The 12,757-nt window shown below is 45.7% G+C and overlaps 1 protein-coding gene across 1 annotated transcript in view; it reads right to left on the reverse strand.

The window, feature by feature from the left end:
- Window positions 1–12,757, reverse strand: part of HMGCL (3-hydroxy-3-methylglutaryl-CoA lyase) — a 29,569-nt gene that overhangs the window by 11,243 nt on the left and 5,569 nt on the right. The window contains exons 2-6 of the mRNA XM_088447023.1: window positions 11,635–11,718; window positions 10,938–11,045; window positions 7,738–7,833; window positions 7,124–7,272; window positions 5,471–5,534 (exon numbers count right to left, since the gene is read on the reverse strand). Coding sequence (XP_088303149.1) covers window positions 5,471–5,534; window positions 7,124–7,272; window positions 7,738–7,833; window positions 10,938–11,045; window positions 11,635–11,718 — 501 coding nt within the window. The remainder of the gene's footprint in view (window positions 1–5,470; window positions 5,535–7,123; window positions 7,273–7,737; window positions 7,834–10,937; window positions 11,046–11,634; window positions 11,719–12,757) is intronic.

Here is a 12,757-nt window from a genome sequence, read left to right on the forward strand (position 1 = left end):
CCGGACGGACAGAGCATCCACCAGAGACGCCCCTTCGTCTCTTGTGCGAGACCCGTACACCGGCAACTTGTTGTTGTGCCGGGACGCCATGAGGTCGATCTCTGGAAGTCCCCATCTGTCCACCAGTAGTTGAAAAACATCCGGGTGCAGGGACCATTCCCCCGGATGAACGTCCTGGCGACTTAGAAAGTCTGCCTCCCAATTGAGCACTCCCGGGATGAAGACCGCTGATATGGCCGGAAGATTGCGCTCCGCCCAAACCAGGATCCGAGACACCTCTACGAGAGCCGCCCGGCTTCGGGTTCCTCCTTGCCTGTTTATGTAGGCCACGGTGGTAGCGTTGTCCGACTGGACCTGTACCGGGTGACCCTGGAGAAACCGATGTGCCTGCTGGAGAGCATTGAAGACCGCACGGAGTTCCAAGATATTGATTGGAAGCTCCGCTTCTGTCGGAGTCCACCTGCCCTGGAATAGATGTGGACCCGAAACTGCTCCCCAGCCCCGAAGACTGGCGTCCGTAGTCAACAGGACCCAATTTGGAATCCAGAACGGACGTCCCTCGCTGAGGTGGGTCGTCTGTAACCACCAAGCAAGGGACAGGCGAACCTCCGGGGTGAACACAATCGTCTGGGACTTCAGAGACTGAGGCAGCCCGTTCCACTTTGACAGGATCAGGTGCTGCAGAGGTCTGGAGTGAAACTGGGCATATTCCACCATGTCGAACACTGACACCATGGAGCCCAGTAACCTCATCGCCGAGTGTAGAGACACCTGGCGGCTGTGCAGACAACTGCGCACCCTTGACTGCAAAGCAGAGATCTTTTCCTCCGTCACGAAGATCTTTTGCTGTCCCGAGTCCAATAAGGCTCCAAGATGCAGAATCCTACGAGATGGGATTAGAGTGGACTTCTGCCAGTTGATTAGCCAGCCGTGCCGTTGTAGCAGGGCAATGGTCAGGTCTAAGTGGCGTAACAGGAGCTCTGGAGATCCCGCCACCAATAACAGGTCGTCCAAGTACGGCAACATGCGGACTCCCTGCAGCCGCAGAGAAGCCGCCATGACCGCCATCACCTTGGTGAAGACACGTGGTGCTGTCGCCAGGCCAAAAGGTAACGCCCGAAACTGGAAGTGGTCGCTGCGGATTGCAAACCTGAGGAACTGTTGATGGCGCAAAAGAATAGGGACATGCAGGTGAGCGTCCTGTATGTCCAATGACACCATGTAGTCCCCCGGTTCCAGCGCCAGAATGATGGACCGTAGGGTCTCCATCCGAAACTTTGGTACCCGCAAAGACTTGTTGAGTGCTTTGAGGTTGAGAATCGGACGATACGACCCATTGGGTTTCTGTACCAAAAAAAGATTTGAATAGAAACCCTGGCCCCTCTGGGAGAATGAAACAGGCACTATAACTCCAGCCTGGAGCATAGTGTGCAATACCTTCCGCAGCTCCGTAGCCTTGTTCCGGTCTGATGGTAGACACGTGGTGAAGAATCAAGCCGGGGGTCTGTGCCGGAAGGAGAGGGCGTACCCGTGGGAGACCACCTCCAGAACCCAAGTGTCTGTCGTAGTGACCGACCAACACTGGGCGAACTGCAGCAGGCGGCCTCCCACCCTGGGATCCCCCAAAGGGAGGCCCGGACCGTCAGGCCGCAGACTTGTCATCTGGCTTGGGGGCCGGACGTCTGGTACTCCATGCCTGCTTCCGGGGCTTGACCGATTTCCTAGGGCCAGCCTGACGAGGAAACGACTGTGGTTTGGGCCTGCCCTGGGCCCTAGATGACCGAAAGGACGATGGTCCAGAACCAGAAGGAGCAGCGGCCGACGGGAGACAAGCCGATTGGCTGCCGCCAGCGTGGCCACAATCTCATCCAGATCCGGACCGAAGAGAACTTCTCCGGTAAACGGCAAGGCTTCCAGACCCTTCTTGGAATCTGCGTCCGCCTTCCAGGATCGCAGCCACAAGGTGCGACGAGCAGCTACCGCTGCTGAAGAAATTCTAGACACCAGAGTACTAATGTCTAGAGCCGCCTCGTTGATGTAAGTGGCCGAATCACGGAGATTGCCAATCAACTCCGCCTGTTCGGCCGGACAGTCGGAATCAAAAGAAGCCTCTAATGAATCCGCCCAGCGCTCCATCGCTCTGGCAACCCAGCAAATGGCCATAGCCGGCCGTGCTGCCCCCCCCCCCCCCCCCCCACAAGGGAATAAGCGGACTTCAGGCAGATTTCCACCCTGCGGTCCGTAGCATCCTTAAGGGAGGACATGGATGGCATCGGCAATGTGGCACTACGGACAAGACGGGTCACGTGAGAATCCACCTGTGGAGGGGATTCCCACTTAGCAAAATAATTATCCGCGAACGGATAAGCCACCGCCAGGCGTCTCTGCGGCTGGTATCTTTTGCCAGGCTGTTTCCACGCCTCCTCTAAATGGTCCACCAACTGACCCGAAAGAGGAAAGACTGTGGCATCGCCCTTCACATCTTTGAAAAAGGCATATTTAGACTTAGCCGCTGGGGGAACTTCGTCCTCAATCACCAAGGCTGTGCGGGCCGCCCGAATAAGTCCAGGAATATATACTTTGGACTTAGCATCAGCGTCCTTAGTATGGAGAGGTTCCTGATCGTAAGGATCCAGAATCTCCCCATCATCAGACATCCCTTCGTCATCCTCATAAGGAGCGGACAGAGACGCCACCGGCCGTTTATGAGGCCGCATCACAGACTCCCCTTGCAATACATCCGACAAGTGCTGTACAGAACTCGTCAGGGAGTTAACCCACGCTGGCTCCTGAGAAACCGGGAGCGGGGAAATAGGGAGACTGTGGGGTACCACCAATTGTCGTGGGAAACCCTGCATGGGTGACGACACCACAGACTGCTGGGACAAACCCATCGGAGTAAACGCGGGCTGCGGAGCTAACTGGCCCACTAAAGCTGTTAGCGCCTGAGCGAAACAAGCCCAGGGCGGCTCCTGTACCGGTGCTGTAACCGTAAGAGGCCGCGCCATGGACAAACACTGCCGGCAAAGGCCCTCCGCGCTACCCTCCCCCTCCGCTAACGGTACTTTACACGTGGTACACTGTAGCCGGAGGGGAAAATCACTTTCAGACATGATGGCACCACGTATGTGACCCCTCTCACCAATTATATATTAAATAGGCGAGAGACCACCCTGCAGCACCGCACCGCAAGGGCTTAGCAGAAAGAACAGGGACAGTAATAAAGCTGACAGTTTAGAGAAGAAAAGTTACAGGCAGCGCTAGCACAGTCACATACAATGCAAAGAAAATCAATTCCTGCACTAACAGCGCTGATCACTCAACTACACAGACACAGGGCCTGGTAGGACACAGCGCTGCATACACAGACCTGACCACAGCGGAGGAGAGGTATGCGGGGGGACCCAGACCACGATGCTTCCGTCCAGTGCTTCCAGCAGCGTTCACCATGCGTTGGAGAAGATGGCCGCCGAGGAGCAGAGAGGAGGCTGGCCTGGGGGAGGAGCGCTGACACAGGGCCAGTCAGCACAGTGCAGAGAGGGCTGTGTGCAGCGGGGGAGGCGCCGGCTGTGAGACAGGGAAGGCGCGCTCCCCTGGCATGCATTTAACCCCTGGGACGCCACAGCTCTACCGCTATGCTGCGGTCCGCTGTCCCAGGGGGTAGTGGAAGCGCAGGTTGGTCGCCTGGCTCCACGCTGCAGCCAGTCCCAGGGAGCCCCCTGCCTGGGGACTTAGGACCATGTGATCAGCAGGGACCCACCGCGGGACCCCGCTGCATACCTCTGTCCCCCTTGAATCCGGCCATGGTCCGGAACATCTGGGGTCACCGCTAGCTGTGACCCCAGATGCCCACCAGCATCCCCGGACCAGTACCGGCGTTCTGGTACCGGCGGGGTGTAGGGAAGACAGCATGGACGTCAGGACTGACTGTCCATGCTGTTCATCCAGATGTGGAGCCACAGCTGCATGAAGAAAAAGCTTCAGGGGCTCTTCTAGCCCCCACTCCAACAGGTGCACCCGACTCCGGGCGGGCACCAAACTAAACTGAGGTGCCTTGGCTCGGGGGCGGGGTATAGGAGGGGGACCCAGTGCATCCTGGGAGGCTGAAAGCTTAACTCTTTGGTGCCCTGCGACTGACGTCACACCTATACCCCCAAGGTATCCTGTGGATACCCTATGGACCCTGAAGTAGAAACGATAATTTTAAAGTTTTATTATATTTCTGTTGTAATATAGATAATCCATCTTTGATATGAATGGTTTAATGTGTATATTGTAGTGATATACTAGTTTTCATAAAAGAACCAAAGCGGATTACAATAATCTAATGAGACAATCTGTCAAAAATTTGATTAAATGGTAGCTTTCATATAAGGTATTTAAGGAAGCTATGAATGCCGTTAGATCATCCCTCTGAAGAAACCGCTGGTCTTGTGAGCAGAGAAACGCGTCAGTTGATTGGCTGTCGGTGACACGCAGGTAGAGCGCGGAAACAGGAAGTCCGTGCAGCAGCATTCGGAATACAGCAGCACGAGGTAGCGGTGGAGTACATCCGCATCACTCCTATTCTAGGCTTGCGGAGTGGCCGCGTCACACGAGCGGAGGTCCCTCTGCATTGGGACTCGGCGCCACCGGAGGCAGTGTGAGCAGCCGCCAGATAAACCAGCGGGACACATCAGGTATCAAACGCACCATCTATAATCACGTTGGCTCTGAATGCCATGATCATCGTATTGGCACATTTGTCAAGACACACCAAGCAGGGATTGCTTGGAGATATCCTCCCTTAACAAAGGTAGAGGACTCTAATAAATGCATGCATGAACTTTGTCCTTACTAAATTGCTGGTCTTGCAATCCCTCGGCTTACTAACCATCTGCTGTATCGCACTTCCTGACATTAACCTGCTTTTACTAACAAACTGCAATGCTGCTACAATCTTAAATTTCATTGAGTTCCACTATTCTGAATGGGTCATATCATTAGGATCCTTTCCATTTAATGAACAGGAACCAAATATTATTTTAGAATAAGCAAATGCTATAATTATTGCTATTATTGTAATCTAGAGCAATTGTTATTTCTATGTGTATTTTATTATTGTGCATTTTTTTAATTGAGTAAATATTTTAAATCAGCAGCTGGTCACAAGCGCCTTCATTTATTTTAAAGTTGTATACCTTATTTTTGTGGAGTATCCAAACCCACATTGTAAGGGCAGCCTAGACTAGCCCATACTATATACACATTATATTGTATTAATTGATAGCGTTCACCTTATATCTCCTTTCAACTATTTATATTGGTTATGCATGCCAAAAGTCCAGTTCCAGGCCCAAATTTAAATAAAATGCGATAAGAACATATAAATATGAGGGTTTATTCCTCCAAGGGGCACCAAAAACTTTTTTCACTTACCCCAAAAATTAGGCTCGGGCCAGCCCTGGCTACAATGGGAAAGGGAGCTTACCTCAGCTACTTTACTTGGAGATACTTTTCCCTGATACGGACAACCAAGTACACAAGACACATACCTGAAACGGCACCGTATATATATGTCAGGAAACTACATCATAGTGACCAGTTTCATATCAATTGAAACCAGAAAATTAAATGCATTTTAGTACCGGTATGTTAGATGTTGTATTAAGGACGCTAATGGAAAAATATTACATCACTCTAAATCTGTTGTATAACGACTGGACAAGAGAAGAAGCATGGTTGTTTCTGTACTAAACATAGCTAAATTAAAGAATGTTTCATAGATTATATTATACAAAAATAATTGATAAAGACCCTATGGTAGCACGACTTAATTTAAGATTGGCAGTGAAAATGCAGAATTTATTAAGTCTTGGATGGCAATAGGCACAATAAGCAATTCAAATGGTGATAAAGGCAGCTGTGAAGAGAAGGCAGGACCAGCCATTAGGTGGTGTTTAGGTGCTGTTTTTATTGCACGTGTCCATTCAACAACCATCAGGAATACTCGTTCTAACTCCAGCTTTCCAGAGCCTAATGCCGAATACACACTAGATGATGTGTCTACCCAGAGACGGCAGATGTGACGGCAAGATATATCGAGCGGTGTGTACACACTGCACAATCTGGTGTACGACCGCCAGATATATCTTTCACCTGCTGCATCCAGATGTATGGCGTCGGCTGCCGGATCTTCTTATCTGCAATGCATGCACAGCAGAGCAGAACATGCGACCAATGATGCATGTGATCGTGCGATAGTGCATACACACTAAGTGATGTGGCCTATTATATTGCTCCGGTCCGTGTTGGACCGATACATCATCTCATATATCGCTTAGTGTGTACCCACCGTAAGGGGCCACAGCAGGTCCAATAGCAATAGTGAGGTCAATAAATATCACATATAACAAATGGATGTTCTTCATCGGGGTCTGTGAACTGGGTGGGGAAAAAAAACAGTTTCTTATTCCTTGAAAACGGTCTATGTGAGTTATTAAAGCACTCGTATAAAGGACCCTGGTCAGCTCGATCCATGCGCTGCTTCTCCCTGTCCTGTCCCATCCCCATTGTATATAGTTACCCCATCCCAGCCAAAGTGGTCCCCTGTCCAGGTCTATCTCATTGCTAGCTGCACTGGGAGCCGTTGGAGGGACATGTGTCCTGGCTCCCACCGCACATGCATGTTGGAAATTGGGCAGACCTTAGCAGATTATTATATAGATTGTTTGGTACTGTATACTGTCAGTTCTCAGATATTATAACTGCAATGCTATGATGTTTAGAATATTTCCATCAAGATCATAGAAATCAGTTTTAGTGTAAACTGGTTTACAATAAGGCCACAGATTGGATATCCTCCATTAAGCCATTATATCAGCACTGTAATAGTCTGCTAGAGGCATGGTGGCGCCTCCGTCCTATCCATAGCTGTAAGGCTCAGAGTACATGCTTTACTTATGAAACCAGGTGAAAAATATAAACATATACCCTGCCAAGCAGTGGTATACAGTACAAGTTTGCATTAGTGTAAGGATTTTGATTTCTAAAATATATCACAGTTCATTAGAATAAGGAATTAATAATAAAATTAAGTTGTAAAAATCAATTTATGTACAATGATATCTTTTATAGCCCTTACCCTCGCACAGGAATATTTGCTTCTTTAGCTGCTGCTGTTACTGCCTTGAATCTCTGCAAACTTTCCTCTATGCTGCAGTTAATGTTCTTCTTGCTAAAAAGCTCTGAAGCTGCACCAAATATTGCTACTTCTTTGGCACCACATTCAACCTGAAAAAGCCACACATAATAATAAGCTATAGATCGACGTGGAAGGCAGTATTATCTGGCCAGAGATGTGTATGGAAATCAGTTGGATACTTGATGTGTACCAATTGTTGCTTGCAAGCAAAATCCAATCAGATTTTATTGGTTACAGCAGAATATTTGGCCAGCTGATTACCCCCAACAGCATGCAGCATTAGCCAGTAAGGAAAGAAGGGTCACTGTTAGCACCAAGCTATCTATCTGGGTGATTTGGCCTCCCTTGTGCGCTCAGTGGGCAATTCAAGAAAGTATCTCAAGAAGCAGGACTGGGATGACACAAAAATCATACAAAGGGAAGCTAGGCACAGCAAACTGGAGGCACTTAAACAATACAAAATTCTGTAAAACTGGCAGGAACAAATTGGGCTGCGTTTATCCACCAGTGATGTCATGATCAAACACATACAAAGCAAGCGATTCAGAACTTACTGCTGCCTGGAATCCTGTGAGATTTGGAGTCAATACGGGATAGCTGACATTGGAAAACTTCTTTATTCCCTGCATGACACTGATATGATCTGCCATCTAATTAAGACAGAAAACATGCTACCTCAACGCAATGACACTTCTGGCACATCTCACCCCTCTGAGCAGAAAACACAATTTATAGTTAATACTACACTGAAGTGCCAAAAGTCATGGGATAGCAGTACATGTAAAGGTAATGGTAGGTGGCGTCAGTTGTAATCTAACATCTCATGAGTCAGTTCAAAAACCGGCTAGGTTGCTCATGGCAAGGAGAGTGAATTATCAGATTTCGAGAGCGGCATTATAGTGTGTGCCCGACAGATGGGACATTCCATTTCTGAAGTTGTGCAGTAATTCAACATTCCTGGATCTACTGTGTCACGTTTGTACCGGTAATACCTCATGGAAGGCATTACCATCCACCCCGGACAGTGCTGTGGCCACGGGTGCTTAATGATCATATAACCTGCGCTTAGTAAAAAGTTCCACAAGGGTGTTTCCCTTTGATTGATTCCAATCACTCAGATTAGGATGTATATATCATGTAGTACTCTTTTAGGAGTAGTTCATCTCATAGGACGTTGTTGTACTCAAAAACAATAGAAAAAGTGCATATAGTGAAGCACAATTTATTATACAACATGAAATAAAACGGAAAAAAAAAAATTCCGGGCATTCCACTGGATACCGCTCATCCGGGACTAACACTGATGTTTAACATCACACGCTCATTGATGGCTGCTCGTTGACAGTTCTCTCTGCCATTCAGTAATTGCAATTTCCTATGTCACTGTGGGATACCCCGTCTTGGGGATGAATGCTGTGGAATGTTTTTTATTGTTTTATTTCTTCTTGTATAATAAATTGTGCTTCACTATATGCACTTTTTTCTATTGTTTTTGAGTACAACAATGTCCTATGAGATGAACTACTCCTAAAAGAGTACTACATGATATATACATCCTAATCTAAGTGATTGGAATCAATCAAAGGGAAACACCCTTGTGAAACTTTTTACTAAGCGCAGGTTATGTGATTTCTGCATATATATTCTTTTGACGCTTAATGATCATGACCAGCGGCACCTGGCCAGAATGGTCTGTGGTAACAGACAAGCGACACTGGCTCAAATCACATCCACATTCAATGCAGGAGGAACCATACGCAAATCCAGCAGGTCAGTGCAACATTCTCTAGCTTCTATAGGATATGGGAGCAGATGACCCACCAGAGTGCCCCTGCTGACACTACAACACTGGGCACAGCGATTGAATATTCTAGCAGGATAATGCACTGTGTCATCAGTCCCAAGTTATCCAGAACTGGCTCAAAGAGATTATGGAGAGTTCTGACGAATGGTGTGGCTACCACGTTCGGCCATCATAAACCCAACTGAGCATTTATAGGACGTGGTGTAGAGGTCCATTCGCACCCAAGATCTAATACCTACCAATATGTGAGAAGCTATCCAGACGGCATGGGTCAACAGCTCTCAAGAGTTCCACTTGTGGAATCGATGCCACGTCGAGTTTCTGCACTTCTCCCAGGCTAGAGGTGGTCCTACATGATACTAGGCATCTATCCCATGACTTCTGACACTTCAGTGTATATCACTGTGATAACATTTATTTTGCTATATGAATCAAAATCATAATAATTTATGCCACACAATGATTATGTCTAACTAGTATGAGCACAATTAATTATATGGCTGACCTCTGTCAAAATATTAATTGTCAGTTGTCATACTACAGATGTGTCCTCATACATCTAGTCTCAATACGCCACGCAGGGCGACTTGCCTGGTGTGAGTGAGCTGCGAGGTTCCGTGCTACTCTCCTAGCATCTGGCGTCTTTTTCGACGAAAATGCGTCTAAGTCGTAATGCGACTAGGACTCATTAACAGACTGTGCTAATTAATTTGATATACAACACTTGTATATCTGTGTGCACTTAAGTGTGTACAATAATGTGCAAAAGTTTTAGGCAGGTGTGGAAAAAATGCTGCAAAGTAAGAAAGCTTTCAAAAATAGACGCGTTAATATTTTATTTTTATCACTTAACAAAATGCAAAGTGAATGAACAGAAGAAAAATCTAAATGAATCAATATTTGGTGTGACTACCCTTTGCCTTCAAAACAGCATCAATTCTTCTAGGTACACTTGCACACAGTTTTTGAAACAGGGAGGTTGTTCCAAACATCTTGGTGAACTAATAGTTAGTACTAATACCGTACTAACGGTACAAATCTATGAACGATAACGATAAATCGTTCATATTGTTCATTTTTATGCAGCGAACAACCAACAACGCGCGTTCCCGCATGCATTATAAAGATATCTTTGGTCGTCTGTACATGCAGGCCAACTTGGACGATATCATCAAGAATTGCCTGTTCAGAGATGTGGCAGGATGACTTCACCGAAAGATATCTATCCGTGTGTACACCCAATATTGTTTCCTTGCACTACAGAGTTCAAGTGAAATATTTCAACGATATTGTTCATTGAACAGATCGTACCGTGTGTATACAGCTTCAGTCGCACACAGATATACAAGCGTTGCATATCAAATTAAGCATCACAGTCTGTTGGTGCGTCCTAGGCACATCACATTGTGAATTGTAAACATTTTTTGTGAAAAAAAGACGCCCCGGCGCCAAGAGGTGCTTTTTAGCGCGGCTGCAACAAAGATGTATAATGACACATCTGTATACATTAGGTATGTCAAACCCATCATTGAGCACCAATAAAAGCTGGGCTTCAGGATATACACTACTTATTTGAGAAATGGTTTAGTAATCTGTTAACTAATTACTAGTCAGTTGCTAAAATAATAAATGCATTTTTGTACTCAAGGTTAAATCTGAACACACAATATTTGTGACCAGTCTAAGCTGTATACTAGGCAATAATGATTAATGTATACTTCATCTCTATAAAGGTCCTGCACATTGTATTCTTACCAACTATTTCACTCATGTACTGTACATGGTATTTCTATCAAAGTCATGTACATGAAATCGAACTAGAAATACATAAGAGTAGAGCCCTTCAGAACAAGCAATTCATTACTAACACTCACAAATATTGTAGGCGCTTACAATAACCTCAAAGAAAAAGTTTTCAAGTTAACTTTCTATACCAGTAACATGAGGTACCTGTGGAACCCATTTTGGAGACACGAAGCTGGTGGCCTCAATTGCTTGCAATCCAGACTCAGATAACATGTTAATGAGTTGAATTTTTACTTCTGTTGGAACAATAGTCTGTAAGATATGCACAAACAGCTGTTGAAAACACATAACATGGAAAATATTCACAAACACATGACTGCCCTCAAGGGTACGTAAAGGCAAGGTTTAATTCTGCCCTGGTTAGAAATTGGCGAGTCCTCTGATCTAATTGCAACTTGACAGCTGAAAGTACAAAGCCTTGCTCTAATATGTACAGCACATGGGACATAATTGTACACAATGTGGTGTCATTCATGTCCAGTGTGCCCATCTTGTATGGTATTTAAGAAACCTGTACCCAGGACAGTTTTAGACTACATGGGAATAGCAATCACTTAACGAATTCGCAAACACTTATACAAATAAATAAGAACTAAAGCATGTCACACCCAATTTCTCAACAAATGCATATATTTATTTTTTTTTACTTACAAGCACAAAAAAGTAATACCAAACAGCAAATGTGATCTGTGAGAACCTGACAATCAGGTTCTTTGTATAAGGAAATAAGTACAGAAACAGAAGAAATGATAGGAACAAGGTGGACAAAGGATGAAATATTAGAAACAGGTTACTGGGACAAGGGGAATTAATATTCCACCCGATATGACGGTCTGCCTACCTTCTCATTTTGCAGTCCATCCCTAGGTCCAACTTCAACAATCTTGACTTCTTTAGGGAATACATAATTGGGTAAGGAGCTGACCTGCCAAGCACAAGGTTATCATTAGTTTTACAACATGCTACAAACAAATGGAAAAATTTGGACAGTGCACACATTTAATTTTCAGACATATTTTTAGTATGATAGAACATAAAGGAGGACCATAGTAGACATTCAAATGCATAAAAAAACAAAACAACTCTGAAGCCCTCTAGCAGCATTAATGTCGACAATGATGTTTTGGTGAATGTGCACGTTGCTGTTATGTGTATTAACACCTTGAACCAAGATTGCCTTTAGGATATACATATTCTGTGCTCAAGCTGCATTAACTACACCACAAAAGTGGTCAATTTTAAGTAATTTAATAGTTTATAAGAGGCAAAGCCCAAAAAACATCTGTTTCCACTTTCTGATGTAATTTGTCTAGCCCCGAATATTTGCATCAAGGTGCACACCTTTTGCTTCTGAAGAAGGGAGCTTTATCATGGGAAACGAATAAATTATAGGAGTGCCAGCAGAAAACATACATGAAAGTTGTAGCAGGCTACAAATAATAATGACAGGTGAGCCAACCTGAATTAAAAATTTGCAAATTAAAAGTTCACTAGGAAAAAGGACACCTGGCTCTAGCAGAGTCTCACAAGACCTGGCAGCTCACTCACGCCAGGCAAGTCACGCTCCGCGGCGTATTGAGGCTAAATGTATGAGGACACATCTGTAGATTTGAATATCATCAGCGTAAAGATGGTATTGGAGGAGAAGCAGATGAGATTTCCCAGGGAAGAGGTGTAGGGAGAGAAGAGAAGCGGGACAAGAATGGACTTATGTGAGACACCAACAGATAGAGGAGATGAGGGGGAGGTGAAGTTAGAAGTAGAGAATGAGAAGTATAGGTTGAAGAGGAGAACCAAGAGAGCACTGGGTACACACTGTTCAATTATCAGACCATCCGAGTAATTGAGAATCTGACAAAGGATTGTATAATGTGTATTCACGTACAATCTCCTTTTAGCTCAGATAAATCGGTCTGATCGAATGATCGCATCTTCTAGGAAGGTCATAAGATGTGATAAATCTG

Source organism: Taudactylus pleione, unplaced genomic scaffold (genome assembly GCF_031769625.1).
Source record: "Taudactylus pleione unplaced genomic scaffold, aTauple2 ptg000019l, whole genome shotgun sequence".
NCBI lineage: Eukaryota > Metazoa > Chordata > Amphibia > Anura > Myobatrachidae > Taudactylus > Taudactylus pleione.